Here is an 18334-nt window from a genome sequence, read left to right on the forward strand (position 1 = left end):
AAGACAGTGAGACAGGATCAACAGATTTTATTGATAAAAAAATATTCTGACCTCAATTTACCATAAGCTAGATATTTAGTTTGTTTTAAACCTTACAACACTGGGGCCTCTTAAACGGCCTTTTTCTTTAAGACTTTTGCATAATGTCACATTTGTGCAAACTAAATTCCCCCCACTGAATATGTTTAATGCCTTAGTATGAAGTAATGTTCGAATAACAAAGGGCTGGTGTCTCAAATCATGTCTAATCATACACATCAAGTATCTCAGAGCCAAGAGGGGTTACTTAGGATTAGCTGCATGCTCCTGTAGTACATGATTGTAATCCTTACAAATCTACACATTTACACATTCACTCTAGACCAGCAGCCATTGCCTGAGATGCCGTCCAAACCCATATCTCTTAGGGCTGGCTCCCAGCTTAACCCTAGGTCTAGACTAAAAAGGAGTTCCTGTAGTTCAGTCACCACTTTTAGTCCAAAATTAAACTTAATCCAGCCAGTTTAGACACCCTTAAGAGCAGGGTCTTGATCACAATGGGGCCAATTCCAATAAGCAGTATTTCCTATTGAGACGGAGTGTCATAAAAGAATACAGTACAACTGAGAGCGAGGAAATACAAGAAAAGAATTAAGTTTCAGCATGTAAACCAAAGACTGCACCTTTACGAAGGAAGAAAAAGCCATTTTAAAAGAAAACGCATCAGGAACACTTATATTTGAACTCACTGACAAGGTTGTTGCTTAAGGCATCTATGCATTCAGAGCAGTGAGAACATTTCCGCTCGTAAAGCCAGCTTTCTGATCCCTGATAACTAACCCTGATGGACTGGATCAACCAAATTACATTTACTATAGGAGAAGACTTCGAACATCTAGCTTTTTGTTTAGTCAGACAGCCTACTGATAGCCTACTTCTATGACTGCAAAACAGAATCACGGGAGAAACCAAGGTCTTCCTTAGGAGGGAGCGTACATCACAGAACATTTACAGTTTCTCACGATGTGAAAAAAACACCACTTCTATGCACTTTACAACTTTACAGCTAGAACCATCAGAGATGTTAAAAAATGTCAGTACTATGCATGTACAAATTCATATGACCTATTAAAATAGGAATAGTCAATAATATTTACTGCCCACTTCCTCCTTACAGTACATATCTATTAAAAAAAAAAAAAAGACTACACTCTTACATAGATATTTCACTGATAGGGACTGCAGGAACGTATTACTATGAATGAATAAATGAATGAATGCTGAGGACGAAGTGCGCATGAGATTCCTCTGCAGATATTGACAGGGTGTGCTGGTGCAAGTCCTTATAAACTACGAAGCATAAGACATAAGAAAACTGTCCCCCATTTGCACAAGTATTACCAGACGCGTCAGTTACGTCATAATTTCAGTAACCACAAAACGTTGACCCAAGGAGGAGCTTGGCAATTTTCCACTGTCCAGTTTGTACTGTAGTGAGATGTTCATTTGACTCTTATTCTTCTTTCCACTTGAAATACAAAACACACGATCGTAAGGCTTTGTGATTTGTTCTCAATCACTCTTACCTTGTACACAAGATATACATATTGCTAGAGAAGAAACTTGGACTAGGACTGCCAGGAGTTGTACAAGTCCACAACAACATGTAGGAGGACATGGGTTTTGGGGTGGAGTTGCAGTTAAGCAGGGAGCGGGTATGGCTATAAGCAACCTTCTAGCTTTGGTTAAGGTATCTATGTTGGAGATATATTGGACTCTAAAGCAAATTGATCCACTTGACTTCATAGCAGCTCAAGAGTTTCTGCATTGTGTTCAAAGGCAGATGAGATTTTGCATCTCTTTACGATAGTAGTCAGGAGAGGTAAAAATACAATCTCAAGGAGTGGAGAAAGGAAAATATGGTACAATCAAACAAAAACAGATCGGACTCGTTTCTGTACTGCTTAAAAAAAAAACTCTTTCTTCCTCCATTCTTATTGTCAACAAGCACTGCTTGCAATGAGGGAGAATGAAGGAGATATCCAGCTGGTTAGATGCTTAGCAGCTGTAGAGAGGATCACGAACAGGTTAGCCTTTAAAAGAAAATGGATCTAGACCTCAGGGAGTGATTAGGTCAATACTTATTTACTTACAAGGCTTACTGCTCAGATTGGGGCTGGGGAGCAATCTCAGAGTACATCAGTCCCTCTGCTGAGATTGCGTCCCCCAGCCCGACTGTCCGGAGTGGTTGTTTGCACACCAGTACTGGACTAAGATAGAAGGTCACGTTCCTCCTTCGCCACACGGTAACCGGACTGGATGGTTCCAACACCAAGCTCTCTCTAGGCTCTGAAAATGAGCTGTAGAACCTCAGTGGCACTTTGAGCACCACTTTGCTAACATCCACAGCCTGTAGGCCACATGCCTGACTGCTGGCCACACGTGCCCCAGCCGCCACCGCTGCTCGCTGGTTCGCCCAGTGCCCGTCGACAGTAGCCAGGATGTGGTAGGCCAGAGTGTGGAAGTGTATCCTAGTCAGATCAGCCTCGGACTCCGGGTCAGCCCTCCCGTGCTGCTCCAGGATCCACAGGAGAATGTCAGTTACTCTGCCCACGTCAGGAATGCCGTTCCAGGCAGGGAGGTCGGAATGAGGACCACCACCGGCTTGGGAGAGGAAGAGCAGCTCCTGTTCATTCAGCCCAATAGAGTTGACGATGGGCATGACCTGCTAACAGAAGAGCCCACAGTACTGAATGTGGTACGCATGCTGCTATAAGGTAAGCACATAGACATAGACTAGGTGCTAACGAGACATGCACGAGGCGTACTGGTATTGGCAGACAATTGTTCAAAATGTACTACAGATTTGACTGATAATTAATATGATGATTTCTTATATTAGATTTTTTTTTTTTGTTACAGTAAATAGTTAAGTGAAAAGAGGAGTGGTCCTCCAAAGACATGAAGTTAAAGACAAAACATTCTACAAAAACATTTTAAGCAAGATTTCTGTATACTTTTTATGTGATAATTGTAGAATAAAAAAAGGAAAGTACCACCATGCAAAACATTGGACACCCCAAGACAATAACATTTACCGAGGTCTCAGACTTTAATTAGTTTGTTATGGCTATGGCTTGTACACAACCAGTTAGGAAAGGCTAAATTCAAAAATTTTAAATACTCCTCAAACCTTGAGGCAGCGATTAGCAGCCATGGGCTCCTCTAAGCAGCTGCCTTTCACTCTGAAAGTTAAAATAATTGATCCCCACAAAGAAGGAGAAGAATATAACAAGATAGCAAAGTGTTACCGGTAGCCGTTTTTCTCAGTTCGTAATGTAATTTAGATAATGACAGTTAACAGGTACAGTGGAGGTCAAGCTGAGGTCTGCAAGACCCAAGAGATACCCTTGTATGGCTGCAAAAGACCTTCAGAAAGATTTAGCAGAGTAGAGTGGTGGGGCACCGTTCACCTGCACAAATAACTTTCATGGAAGCATCAAATTAAACCTTGCCAGCATCCTCTCCACAAAATAGTTCTAAAGGGAGATCTAAACGAGCCTGATGTATTTTTTGCAAACTAGTCATGTGGACTGATTAAGTTAAAACTGAAGTTTGGCTGCGATGGTATTTTTGAAAATCAGGTCATCTTTAACGTATTAAGCTATTCAAATGTATCAAATGAAGCACAGAGATGGTTAGTGCTAGGCAGAAAATCCACACATACTTGGTGCTTGGTAGGCATTTGTTTGAATTTATAATACTGAGTTGATGAGCTAAGCATTTGAACGGCAAATAGAATTAACAGAACTAGCTAGAGCTGAAATTGACAACTTCTTTTCTTCATTTTGGAATTATATTCTAAGGAAAATAAAAGCTGACCATTTCAGTTTTCTCTGTTGTTTTTCCTCTCTTTCCTGCCTTTAACACCTAAATGATGTTTATTCCACCAGCAGGTAGACAAAACATTACGCTACCAGTTTTAACAAAATGAATTCCAGTGAATTTAAAGAATGTTCTATTAAACCTACACATTTACCTCTTTCATGATGCTGCTCATGTAGTCTCGGTCAGTCATGCTGGCCAACTCCAGATGTATGGGCACCTCATTGCGGACATCCGAGATGGCAATGACTGCCTGTAGAACAAGCAGGGTAGATTGAGAAATAGCGCAATATGTGCTCTAGGTCTGGAGTTTGACACCAGTGATTTACAGCATACCATGAGCAAACAAGGACAAAATATGTTTGACATCTACAGCCTGTCCAAAAAGCAAACAAACAAAAAAAAAATTACAGCAAACCTCTTTGAGTCTGTCCTCCCACAGCTCCCGGCCCATGCCCTCCATCATGTGGAGTCCAGAAAGCACCACCAGTCCAGGCTGAAACTCCTCGAGACTTGCCACAAAAGTCTCCAAAGTACTCATTTCGCCATTCGACACATCATGAGAGAAGATGAAGCGATTGGCCTGAGGAGCTCGAGTCAATCCCCACTGCTCCCCTAAGCAAACACGGGCCAAAACGTCACATTACTAACCACATCCGACAAAGGCAAATAGCAAAAGTGGTTAAGAACAATTAGGTACAATGTAGTAAAATGATGAAATGCCAAAGGTTGGTACATTTCTTATTACATAAATAATCTTTTCAAACTGGTCTTATGAAAAAATTGCTAGCTTGCTAGCATGTTAGCCACCACACAACTGGTGAATAAACAAAGAAGCCTTTTTATATAGGCATCTGGTAAAGTTAAGCTTGTTAATGAATACAGGAACACATCCTCACCTGCCTTGTACTCCAGAATGAGGTGATATTCGTCAGTCTCTTGCAGTGATTCTGGAGGTACTATTATCTGCTCGTCCAGCAGTTCATGCAGTTTAGGGCCCACAGGGCCACACAAGAGCACCTATAAGAAAATCGCTGGATTTTACAAATGGGAATACAGGACAATAAACATGCTCTAACGTAAATTCCAGGATCTTCAAATAAATAAGTGAGAAGAACAGTTATGTAACTAGAAACACCAACTGAATGTAAGAAGGCGTTGTCTGTAACATTTATTTTTAAAGAACACATACAGGGGGTTAAGGTTTTCTTCCTTGTTTAGTAAAGCCTAAATTAGACACTTGCAAATCTATATTTTCACATTAACCTGTATTAATACATTAATGGTCTGTTATGTGAAAATCATTAAAAACTGAATGATCAGTTATAATATGAGAAAAAAACACTAAACACATCTAAACACTACAATTTATTTTAATTCAACAGATACTGAAATTACAATGCATACTGAATTGTTTTGTCCCTAATTAGTTGGGGTCATTTATATATTAAACAAAACTGTGCTTAATAAGATTATCACTTTTTGCTGAATTTTCAAACTTGGATCATAGTTTTAGAAATAAACTCCCATGCTTAACCATTTCAGAAACAGAAAAGCAACATACCAAACATGAGACAAACATGAAGAACTGTAGAAACTGCCGTTTCTGTCTACTCACCACCAGCTCAGGGTATGAGGCAAACTTCTGACCAATCAGAGCAGCATTTCCTCCCACATACAGCTACAGCAGAGAGTGAGACAGGAAACCACAGATTATGAAAGATCATCCATCACACTGCATCACTTATACCCAGAAAGCACAGTGCCTAACCATAAGCTATAGAGGTCACATTTGAAAACTGAAAAGCAAGGGTCTTTAACACAAATACAAATGTAGAGTAGTGCAAGGACCAGCCTTATTCAGCCTAAGCCTATTGCGTCACCTATTAATTACTGTCGACTGAAGAATTACATTTGACACAGAAACCCAATCCCCACTGGGCTCTGCCCTCATACAAAAATTAAAAGTGTGAGCCCTCATGGAACAACGTCTTCTCTACAGGAGACACCAAAATTAGCCGTACATTTAGAAAATAATATTGTCAAACTGGTCAAGTCAGTTTTGAGGCTGTGTGCACAAACCAGAAGGACCACATCAGGGCCCACAACACGGCAGGCATTCCGCTGGGTTAAACTCTCATAAAAAGACCAAAGGTGGGGCCGTCCAGTGATTACACTGCCAATCTGACAAAAACAGAACCCAACCCTAAAAGCAACACCCGAACAGAAATTCTACCTGGGCGCCAGGATACTCAGCAGCAGCCCGAGCAATCCTTTGAAAGACTTCACTATCCGAGAAGAATCGCTCCGCAGCTGCCCCTTTCTCCATGTAGTGAATGAAGGTCTCTTTTAGGTCCTCTTTGGAGCGTAGCACATCATGGTCTCGGCCTGATCCCGGATCGACAGCCAAAGCCTGGAGCAACCCTACCCCTGACACCACCACGTCTATACAGGCGTTTACCCTGAAGGCAGAGAAAAGGGGCAATTACTTAAATTTATTAAAAAGGCAGTAAGTTGGTTGCAGCCGCAGTCAAACCTCGCTACTAAACCAGAGAAAATTCAGTTTATGGAAATGACCAACCGAAGGACCGTACAGATGAACTACTTATTCGGTTAGTCCACGGTGTCCCAGAAACTCACCCAACCGCTACTCGACCCCATTGCCTGGTAGGGGCAGTGATGAGGACATCCCAGGCCCTGGAGATGGTTTCTTCCAGAGCAGGAGCGATGGGCTCATACTGGGGAAGGGACTGGGTGACAAACCGCAGCATTCGCTCTGGTAGCTCTGGATTTGTGCGATAAATATACCCTAATGCAAGGGCTAGCAGAGCCACCAGTGCAGCCTTCCTCCACATGGTTCAGCACAGGTTCTGAAACACAGCCAGACACATGGGGCACAAGTCTCTAGGCAGTTCTTCAGGTTTCTGGTAGCAAGGCAGAGGCTTTGGATCTCTTAAATAACGTTAGCACTATGAAATCTCATACATACATAGAACATCCTAGATCCTATAAGGCCTGATTACCCAGTTACTTTAGGCTTATTCGGAGGGAATGAATGAAACTCTCAACCAAACAAGCAAGCAAGCAGATGCGTTAATACATGACCACTCGTTACAGGGAGTTAGTTAGCTAACGTAACTGGTATTTAGCACCTTCCTGCTATTTTTAGCCATTCATTACTGAGACCAGCTATCTACGTTACAGGAGCTTTTCTTGATCTAGGGCAGATATGACCTAGTTCCTCGACTCAACAACTGGTGCTTAGGGTAAATTGCTTCACTGCTTAGTTTGCTTGTGGGTTTAATAACTGACAATAACGCAAGTGTGTATAACTCGAGAGCCTCTGTTTCGGCACTCACTGTTTTGGCTGACTAGGCTAACCGTTAGCTTGCTAGTTAGCCACGTAGTGCTATCCCTAGCTAGCTACCCTTTGTGTTGCAAAGGCAACTCAGTGGCGAGTTAGCTATAAATCTGTGCAACTGTGCAAAATATCCAGCCCTGTGTATTTTTGATGTAACATTGGCTAATATAGCTAGTAGCTGGCTAACCTTTAAGCTTGCTGCCATAACATCAATGGGCTACCAGGCTAGCTGACTGGCTAACGCTAGCGTTGACAAACATATCCAGGTAGTTATTAATAGCTAGCTAAGTTAGCCTGTCAGTTTGGCAAGTTAGCTACGACATTACGAGCGAGACCCGCGTAAACATGAACAACACGCTTGCTTTCAGGGGTCCAAGCTTTGTGCACACTCACCTGAGAGACCACTGCGAACGCCAGGGCTACCTGAGTGAAGTTGTGTGCTCCCGGCGCCACGTCTGACTACGGAAGAAGTCGGCAACTTTACTCAGGGAGACGCAGTTACTGAAGGAGATACGCAAAGTAATGGCGTAGTAGAGATGGTGAAACGCAAAAACACCAGAATGAGCAGACTCGGGTCACGAGCTGGCTGAAGTGCTCCCTGTGCAGCGTTATTCTGTGTGTACAGTGCAGGCAAAAGTTACTGAGCTTTTTACTGTTTCTTGGATTTTATATAAAATATTGGTTTGATCCAAGTTACCAAAGTCACAATTTTAAACAAACAAACAAACATCTAACTCAATTAATGAAGTTAATTATTTATAATGAACTCGATTAATTAAGCACATCATGAAACATAGACAATGCAGGCTAGAAAAAGTAAGTGAAGCCTTCAGTTTAATCTGTAGAACCCCTCCACCCCCATTTAGCAGCAATCTCATCCTCCAATTGCTTCCTGTTGCTGGAAATAAGATGTACGCAATGTAGAGGAGGAATTTTCCGGATCCGTTTTGGTTCAACAATATTTCTGGAGTGTTTCCATGAACAGCCATCTTCAGGTCATACCACAACATCTTGATATGGTTAAGGTCAGGACTCTGATTTGGCCATTTCCATGGGTTCTTTCTCACCTGTTTCAGGATTGCCAATTGTGCCCTTGGAGTGACCTTACCAGGACGCCCACTCCTTGAAAGAGAAACAACAGTTCTGAATATTCTCCATTAATAGGATAGTTTGTCTACCCGCGACTGTATGTAAACCCAGGCCTTTAGCAATCCTTTTGTAGCCTCTTTCAGCTTCATGCATCTCTGTAACGCGTCATCTGAGGTCGTTTACATCGAGGTATGGTTCACACCAATCCGCCAGAACAGAACTGAAAACTAGCCCTTGCTCTATATGTTTACCTGACGTGCTCAATATAAGACAACAAACTGTTTGTATGGCATTACATAGTTTAATTTTTTAGTTTGTCTATAGTTGTGATTGAAAAGGGAATTCTGCAGAATTTTTAACAGTCTGCCCTTGAGGTATATATTAGGCTTAACGTGAAATGGTGCTCTGTACAGAAACTGCCAGACACAGATTCCTTTACAGTGGTGGCCGCAGGAACCACACGCTGCAATATCTGCAATGCAAATACAGTGATTGTATTTGCTATTCAAAATGACACGTGAACCTGGATGCTGTCTGAGTCAATGACCAGGTCACTGGTTCACCAGTTGTCCCTGCTTGCACCACTTTTGGTAGGTACTAACAACTGCATATCTGGAACCCCAGACAAGACCTGCCATTTTGAGATGCTCTGACCCAGTCATCCAGCCATCACAATGTGGCCCTCGTCTAAGTCGAACAGATTCTTGCACTTGACTATTTGCCCTGCTTCCAACACATCAACTTAAAGAACTGACTGATCACTTGCTGCCTAATATGCAGATCCCACCCCTTTGCCAGGTGCCACTGTAGTCATGTTATTCACTTCAGGTCAATGGTTTCAATGTTATAGCTGATGGTCTTCTATGGGATGTCACACATGGACTGTGTCCAGAGATTCCAGTCCAGTCAACTTCTTGAAGAGGAGTGCATGTCTGCTGTATGTCTGACATCTGAAAACATGATTTTGCTGACTGGGCACTGGTTTTCTAGACATGGATTAAGCCTAGTCTTAAACTAAATTGAAGCGTCAGTGATGGCTCACCAGTGGAAAGCTTAAAATCTGGGAAACTGGCCATGAGAGACTTGTTTGGAGCATGCATCCCACACCCCACATCCTCAAAAGCTTTACTGTATGTTTTATATAAACAACAGCCAACTGGCTGAGAGGTTTCAGCTTCTGTTCCCTGAAGTTAAACTTGAGCTGAGGCCTGAAGTTGACTTGTCCCGACCATTGTTGTCCCACCATTTAACATAATCTGTTCTCCTGTTTTCTGGTGTTATGAGGATAGTAGATTCCACTATGTTTTACCACGTGTCCCAAACTGGTCTCATTATGTATTTAACAGACTAAATGTTTTACGTACTGAGATTTAATCAGTTAATATTAAATTAATAATGTTTTGGTGCTGTTCTTCATCATTACCAACAGGTGGCGGTATTATCTAAGCAAGAACTTTGTAAGAGCAAAGCTGCAAGTATTACTCACCAGCAATCATTCAATGCTCTTTTATTAGTGGTAAGACAAAACCTCAGCAGTTAACTATTAGAGATCCAGTGCTTATTACTGTTCATAAACCTTAGGATAACAAAGCATGCTATTTGGATGTTATCATGACTACATACCACAGACAGACACTGCAAATTTCAAATCCCTGGCTCAAATTCCACTAACCATATCTGGCCTGGCTATACAGCATGATGGTCTTATTTGTCTGCCTCTATACCCTGTGGTGTAAAAGTCAGTTTCACAGAACTCGTCATTTAAAGCAGCATTATGCGAGAATTGGCATTTCTTGCTCCTGGGCTCCCCCTACAGTCAGTTGAGAAACTTTGAGCCATTCCTAAAGGGCATGCTTTTCACATGCATTTCTAGGCAAGCTTAGAGATACCAGACCGGCTCCTGAAGCGAAAGAAGCATGTGGACTGAGATAGTAGAGTGAAATTACAAGAATTGACATAAATTTGATTCAGGTTATGCAGCATCATGCAGTGGTTGCTGTGGTGCAACATAACATGTAACACCACTATCTGCTAGTAGGGTACCATACCATATGGGATTTGACTTGGGTTTGATTCCTGGTCTGGCTGTCTATGCTGCGCTACACCATTATGAGTGCTTGGGCACGACTCCTACCACTGCATTAGCCAGAAATTGGCTCTGTAATATGAGCAATCTTGTAAGTTGCTCTAGCTAAGAGTGTCAGCTAAATGCCATTAATGTAAAGTTACACAGTGCAGTAAGTAGTGTGCTGAGCCTGGAATAGCAATGCTAGAGATGCTATCCTCTGTATAACAGGACAGTGCAACATGATTCTTAAGCTATTATTTTAAGGACAAAATGTTGCATAATGTTGCTTTAATGGAGCAGTAAACACAATTGTCATTACAGCTAGAAAGACCATTATGAGGAAGCAATAGAATAATGGCAAGCAGCCGCATGAGTGACAAGAAATGGAGGCTCATAGTCAACAGTGCGTGACCTGGAAAAATGCCTTTCTGGTTTAAATCTGGCCAGCTATGTGACCAGCTGCGAGCTGGTAACACGAGACATGTACAGATGACCTCTCCCAAAACAGTGTAGCACACAGAGATTGTATGTCTATATGGTGCAGTGTGAATCTAGCATTATGTGCTGCAATTACTCAGTGCAACAGAACTCCAGAATTCTGTTCCATCAGAAAATAGATTTTGCTGAATCTGAAAACATGATGCAACACACATCACATCTGCATGTATACGGAAAAGTGAGACGAGAAAAAGGACTGGACTTCATTGCCCCCCCCCCCTAAAATAAGGTGCAATCCTCGTTTCCTGTTACAACGCAGGGGAACATCGGCCTGAACAGCAGAGAAACATCAGGCCTTCTCTGTGTCTCCGCTTTGATCAGTGCTTTGATTGGTTTTATGTTGGCAGATCTTTTGCTCGGAAGGCCTGGGTTTGAACCTGTTTCCATTCGGCAGCAGTAGACGGGGTGGTGCCTTTGATAGCAGTCAGGGCGAGCCGGGGAAAATGTGTGAGGATTTCCTAATAGTTTAACTAATTCCAGATTAAAGGGGTATCAAAGAGAAGGGAGAAGCCTGGCGAAGACGATTACGAGCGCAGGCGCTGAGTAGAAATGGCAAGCTTAAACCTGATTTCACACAAGAGTCGAGTCAAAAAATAAATCAGCTTTCTCTCCCTCCCTCCCTCAGACACAAAAATACACACACACACACACACACACACACACAAACCCATAACTATGTCCACCACAGCATGGAATCATTAAAAATTCAATGGTGGCCACCAGTCTTTGATTTCTTGGATTACCATCTTTTATTCTCCCTCTGTCTCTCTCTGTTTCAGCTCAGTTTCAATTTAGTGCTTGCTTCAATGGACGACTGTTTCTCATGAATTATTTCCAAAGTAATTGATCACTATGTGATGATAATGAAAAAAAAGAAGAAGAAGAAATAATAATATTAAAAAAACAATTACGACATCTGTCACAACATTGCTTTATCAGCATCAATAAAGTAAAGGAGGGTCAAACATAAGGAGAGTCCTTCAGGCGATGATGTATGAGGTATCCAGAGTTTACAGCGACCGCTGCAGCTTGTCCTTTCCTTAGGTGAGATGTAATTGCTACCTTTTCGATTTGTGATAGCTGAGGCGCGTTACATCACATGCTCTGAAGTGTTTCGCGGGCAATAAAAAAGGCATAAAGAGGTCATCTTCTTTTGACAGTGTTTATTTGGCTCATCTGCGCAGCTACACTGGTCACTGAGCCAGCTCTGCACACCAACCACCTCTTTCTCACCACCTGCATTCAAATATGGGTTGTAAAGTCAGCATCATTGACCTTCTGTTCCAAATAAGTGTTTGTATTTTTAGGATAAGCTTGTTTACTCCTTAGCTTTAGTCAGCAGTGTCAGTCTCTAGTGGCTGTGTATTAGCGAATAGTGGCTTAGTTCGCTTCAGAAGCAGCTGGCACAGTGGTCCAGCCTGTGATCTCCTTTCACACTCTCAGTAAGCTGGTCAGAATTTTCTTTCACCAAGATTTCCAGACATGTAGATATGAAGGTATGCTCTGTGCTTTCAGAACTTGGTGCAGAAATGGAGGCCAGCTATAGATGGAATAGGACCCAGTACAGGCCAGTCAATCAGAGCATAGGTAATTTAGGTTATATATATATATATATATATATATATATATAAAGTATTGGGACACTTGCTCATTCGTTGTTTCCGAAATCATGAAAAAAAGTTCTGGGTATCCTGCTTCTGCTAGAGTAACTGTATCCATTGTGCAGGAGAGGCTTTCTGCAAGATTTTGGAGCATTGCTGTGAGGATTTGACTGCATTTCGTGTGATCACCAATCCTCCTCATCCCCAAATCATCCCAAAAATACTAGACGGAGCACAGCCCAAAGCTAGGGGGCTTCATACCCCTCTAGCCCACGTCTGGCATTAGTGCCAATGGTGCCAATAGGTTCATGTTCATCTGCTCCAGAAAGCCCTGTTCTATGGGCAGTTATTCTCTACAGGGACTAGACCATCTTAATGTGTGCATTTGCACATCTGTGTCAGCAATGGGTGCAACTTAAAGTAGCTGAATGCATTCTTTAGAAAGGGTGTCCACAAACATTTGTCCCCCAAAAAACTTTTGTTGCTTTTGGTTGTCCCAAGAAGTGACAGACAAGCTCTGATTATAATGATTTGCTAGAATGCCCAAACAAAACCACAGTGAGTGAGCTATTAATACAGTAGAGGTTTATTTTAAGGCACGTCTCTGCACTGTCAGGGTCCCGGGTTGCCACTCAGAGTCTGGATGAGATCATTAGTGTGTGGCTGTTGGCTGTGGAGCTGCCCTCTGCCCGTCTCCCTGCTGATCCATGTGTTAATTACTTATCTCAGCGTGACGGGGCCCCGGGCCCTTTAGGGCAGATGTAATGAAGGCGAGGATCCAGACACCTCTGATCTCAGTGGGAGGGAAGTCAGTGCGTATGTGTGTGTATTGGCGTATGTGTGTGTATGTGCGTTGAGGTGAGAGGCTCTCGCATGGTCTAACATGGCACAAGTAATTACCGCTTCAGGAAGAGGGATTGAGGTGCCTGGACAAGTCCCCATTTACTGTGTAAGCCAGAGTTTGTGTTTGTAGAGGTGTGGGCGTGTGTGTGTGTGTGTGTGTGTGTGTACACTTACATGCGCACGTTTAACCTTTTAAATTGAAAGGGCCTCAGTTCCTCACAATCAGAACCACATACAAATCATGTCTCATGTCTGAGAGCACAAAGTCGAGTGAAAGGTCTTAGGAGTGTTGTCGACTGTTTTCAGGCTTTAGTAGACAAATTCATCCAGGTTTACTAGCTTTCTCTCTTACTTAAGCTTAGCATATCGCTTAATTCGCAACTACAGTGGGCCCACCTGTTTTCAGAGGGTGACTTCACCACTCAGTGAACTTTCACGTTTCGGGGCCTTTCAGGGATTCCAGTTGTTTCTGTAAATTGCAGAAATCCATTTGTTTCTTCTCTCTCTAGCAGTCTGAAAAAAGGTCTGTCCAGGTTCCTGCTGAATCTGTTTGTACAATCAGCCACACAACAGGTTTTCCTTGTCCTTGTGTTAGTGGAATTTACGCTGAACGCTAACACTGCCACTCAGTGGGCATGTCCGCAGCACTTCCCGCCACCTGTGACGTCACATGCATGTCCTCTATGGTAAAGAAAGAAAGGTGCAAGTACTCCTCATCTTCCCATCTGTGGTAGTAAACACACACACACTAGTGAACTAGGGGCAGTGAGCGCACACACACAAACACAGAGTGGTGGGCAGCCAACTCCAGTGCCCGGGGAGCAGCGAGAGTGTGAAGGGACTTGCTCAAGGGCCCAACAGTGGCAGCTTGCCGAGCCCGGAAGTTAAACCCACAACCCTGTCATCAATAGCCTGGAGCTCTAACCATTGAGCCATTGAACTTCCAACTTTAGCTTAAGTGTTTCAATAAGGTCTTTCCACTGCTAATGTCAGTCTAAGTCCAGTGTTTTAGCTATTAGTCAATGATGCACGCCAGCAATAAGAGATAAAAATAGATTTTGTATCATGATTTCTTCTATTACTAAACTGAGTGATAAGGCAAAAACAGGAGTAGTCCTACATGGAAGTGATGCTAACACCACTATCACACTCCATCTAACATTCCAACTGAATCGCAACAAGATCCCATGAGTGGATAATGATGTAAAACCCGAGGGGCCGCCGAACAGATAGCATTCAACCCAGATAAGCACTTGTTGATGAATTAACATCTATTTGTTTCCAATATTCAGTCATCTGAACACATTCAAGAGCTATTTGTTCATCTAGCGTCTACATCTAGGCCTCTGAGGTCCCTGACATTCAAAGGCCCCTGGCCTACTGGCCCACTAGCCTGGTCAGTAATCCTCATATTAGTTTCATTGGAGTTACAGAATTTTAAGTCTTAAGGTTAACAACTGAATGATAGGGTTTAAAAGGTTAACAGTCACGTTATGTGTGCATGTGTGTGCATCTGTGCGTTCCAGAATGAATATCTGGTATACGGCGCTTAAAAATATGGAAGGCAGGGGATTATGTATGTGAAATCATAGCGGCTAAGCTAACAGATCGGTTTGTTTAAAGCTGCCTGTAGGGAGAGGGGGCACAGATTGCTTTGTGCTTGGCCCGCATTCAAACAGAATGTAGAATGAATTTCCTGTGATTGCAGGTTGTTAAGTTTGATAAGATAAACCCACAGAGTCCTGACCCAGAGGGAGAGAAATTAAAGCTGCGTTAGCTGCTGCGTTAGCTTAAGGCTGCTCCGCGGAAGCTCGTCCCTAATGTAGGTGAACCTGCTGTGCCCTTATTGTCGCATATGCGCCGGATTCATTCACTGATGAGTACATGCCCTGAATACATTCATTTGCTTACCTGTGCTCCATGTGAGAGAGCGCTATCTGCTCTCCGGAGCTGCGTGCTATAGCGTATGCGCTACTGTGCCCGACATGGGTCTCATTTTCTTTTCAGGTGTAATAATAACCCTCCACTTCCATTACCATTCACTGAAATCATTTTCTCTTCTGTTTTTTCTCCCCCCATCTGGTGTCAATATGCAACCACAGGTACTGTGCATGAGTGCGTACGTGTGCGCCCGTTCATGCAGGTGTGTTTGTCAAAGGTAATTGAACAGAGCTTCCTCTCCTCCACAGCTGCCTAAAGCTTGCCGAAGTAGAACCTCAACTGCACTTGTAGATGCCTGCCGAGGTACAGTTACACTCATATTACCACTGCATTGCATCCATGCCCACAGCCTAGATTGGCATGATATGAAAAATATGCCTTTTTATTCACCTGCCCAGATTGTAGCAAAGTAATCAGAGCACACCAGGGCCTATGTGTATATATATATATACACACACACACAATTCCATAATGCTCCACACAGCTAATATTGTTTTGGACAAGCACTCTTGGAGACACACGCCTCATAAAGGTTACAGGAGTGAAAAAAAAAAGTAGATTGCATTTTTAAATTGACAGATGCTTCTTTCTCCAGCCTCGCCTGGGACTGGCACATCTGCCTGAGGCCATCTGCTGAATCCGCTGCCTCCCCAAACCGCATTTCCTTTCCATCATGCAGGGGTTGATCTCGATATCACGTTCCATTTGGGGTTCGTTCACCTTGTCAAAACTGCACGAACATCCAAGATGAGACACACAACCTCAAACATCTTCCGAACCTGTTGAAGAGAGTTCTGTTCCTACTGCTTCCCGGCAGGTCTGTGAACACTAGAAGTACGGAGCTGCAATATGGGGAACTGCGCTGCAGTCTTCTTTATTATGTAGTGGTTCTTTCATGAAGCCTGCAGTAAGATGGCACTTCAAACAGGGGCTGAATGGATGAGCGTGTTGTGCGCTAGCGTACGAGACTCTGAGATTTCAGAAAGTGTGGAATAGAGGAGATGTTAATGTTGGCTGATGCGTTGAAAGTAGAGTAAAGGTAGCTTTTGCAGTTGGCCCTCAAAATAATCTTTACATTACTATACACCAATCAGCCATAACATTACAGGTAAAGTGAATTATTATCTCACTACAATGGCACCAGCCAAAAGTCTTTGCAAAAGGTTTGAGTTCTGTGAGATTCTTTGGTAGTCTTGGATTCACTGCTCTTTTGAGGTCTAGCCACAGATTTGTGACTGTTAGGGCCATAGCAGAACCTTCATGCCTTTTGTGTTAGTCCATTGTGGATTTTGAGGTGTGTTTAGGATCATTATTCTGCTGTGTAAGCCATCCTCTTTTCATCTTCAGCTGTTTTTCAGATGGTGTGATGTTAGTTTTCAGATTTTGCTGGTGTTTAATTGAATCTATTCCTCCCTCTACCAATAAAATGTTTCCTGTGCCACTGGCTGCAACACAAGCCAGAAGCATAATCGATCCACCCACATGCTTAACAGTTGGAGGGGGCCTCTTTTCATAAAATTCTGCATGTTTTCCCCCAAGCATACCTTTGCTCATTATGGTCAAAATTGTCTATTTAACTTCATCCATCCACAAGACTTGTTACCAAAATGCATTGAGAGTGTTTTGATGTTCCTTGCCCTACAGATAGACTACATCTAGCCAAAAGACCACCAAATAATAACTGAATATATAAAACACAACGATCAGGAGACATGGCTAAGAGCCTGGGAAACTAAGTCCAGCTCCACTAACACCCTTGTTTGAAGGTCTGCTGAAAATGTTTTTATGTTTTTTTTCAACACAAACAAAAATCCAAACAATTGGGATCCCTTTAAGAATGCTGGAGGGACTGTGGGACTGGGCCAGCAGACCATGCCCGTAAATCTTGGCTATGCCCTTCCCTAGTGGGAAAAGGTAAGACAAGCAATTTTAGAAATATTGGACTTGGCTTTTGACTTTTCCTTCACTTCTTTGTGCCTCAGTACAGTACCAAACGACCTAAATACATGTGATACCTATATATATTGTTTAAGGTACTTTTAGCAGCAGGAAAAAAGCAATTACAAAATGTTGGCAGAACACACACACCTCTTCATAGAGAGGGTTACTTACTTACTTGCACTGAATGGAAATGATGACCTTTTCTTTTACAGATTACAGAAAGAGAAAGGAATAAAGTATAAATATTGAACTTCCTGTGTGTATGGAAAAGTGTGTGTGTTTGTGTGTGTGTGTGTGTGTGTGTGTGTGTGTGTTTTCCTCTCTTTGTAAGCATGACTGTATACTTGGATGTGTATAGAATTCTGTACCTGTACTGCTGCCTCTATAAGACCTCATGTAGACCTCATGTAGTGTGTTTCTGTCATGGCGTGCTAGGCCAGACCAAGATGGGACGAACACTCCCAGAGATGGTTTCAAAGCAAGCAGATTTATTAACAAAAGCAGATAACAAGAAGGGAGCAAGTGAGGCAAAAAGCAGCAAACAGTGACCAACAGTTACAGTCAGTAAAAACTCAAACCTGAAAAACGAAATGGCGAACAGAACAAAACCTGGGACTGGGAGGAGTTGGGAGCTGAGCAGGAACCAAAGGGCAGAACAAAAGGAGAGGAATCAAAAGGGGGCTAGAACATAAACTAAAACCTGAGCAACGCTCGATAACAAAATGAGGGGGGCTGGGGAACCAGCCGCTAGAACAAACGGCAAGGCGACCAAATCTTTAACTGCAGCGTGGGCCGCCTTGCTGGAGCGTGGGTACCTTGAGCATCCAAACAGGAAGCGAGCAAGCTTGATACGTGAGTAGCCGGGAGACCGACTCCTGAACGTGGGTGAATCCTGAGCCGTCCTAAGCACACCTGAAACCAACGCGGAACCTCAGGGCGTCCTGGAGGCTCCAGTATGTACAATTCTCGGCACCGAATGGCAGTGTCGAGGCTTCTTAAATATCCCCAGTCCCAGGTGAAACACATGAACCAAACAAACATGAATCGATACACGTGAAAAGAACCAAACACATGAACATAAACGAGGGGGATGTCCTTATTCGGGCCTGTGGACGGCGGCTCAGAATG

The 18334-nt window shown here is 43.0% G+C and overlaps 1 protein-coding gene across 2 annotated transcripts; it reads right to left on the bottom strand.

The window, feature by feature from the left end:
• Positions 1-20: 20 nt before the first annotated feature.
• On the bottom strand, positions 21-7688 carry adpgk (ADP-dependent glucokinase). 2 transcript variants are annotated; one of them, XM_072672266.1, is made up of 8 exons: positions 7619-7688; positions 6505-6734; positions 6101-6326; positions 5483-5545; positions 4764-4884; positions 4283-4479; positions 4019-4117; positions 21-2704 (listed from the first exon to the last, which is right to left on the bottom strand). In XM_072672266.1, the coding sequence occupies exons 2-8, from the start codon at positions 6717-6719 to the stop codon at positions 2138-2140; spliced, it is 1488 nt and encodes a 495-aa protein (XP_072528367.1). In that variant the 5' UTR covers positions 6720-6734; positions 7619-7688; the 3' UTR covers positions 21-2137. The 2 variants fall into 2 exon arrangements, with proteins under 2 accessions (XP_072528367.1, XP_072528366.1); XM_072672265.1 differs by having other exon boundaries at positions 21-2707.
• Between the last annotated feature and the right edge of the window lie 10646 nt (positions 7689-18334).

Source organism: Salminus brasiliensis, chromosome 2, assembly GCF_030463535.1.
Source record: "Salminus brasiliensis chromosome 2, fSalBra1.hap2, whole genome shotgun sequence".
NCBI lineage: Eukaryota > Metazoa > Chordata > Actinopteri > Characiformes > Bryconidae > Salminus > Salminus brasiliensis.

Excerpts from the sequence above, each read along its gene's own strand:
- adpgk (XM_072672265.1), bottom strand. The coding sequence starts at position 6,719 with ATGTGGAGGAAGGCTGCACTGGTGGCTCTGCTAGCCCTTGCATTAGGG. Across the intron at positions 4,480-4,763 it reads CATTCTGGAGTACAAGGCAG|GGGAGCAGTGGGGATTGACT; the intron begins GTGAGGATGTGT and ends GTGTTTGCTTAG. Across the intron at positions 2,708-4,018 it reads TGAGCAGCATCATGAAAGAG|CAGGTCATGCCCATCGTCAA; the intron begins GTAAATGTGTAG and ends CTCTTCTGTTAG.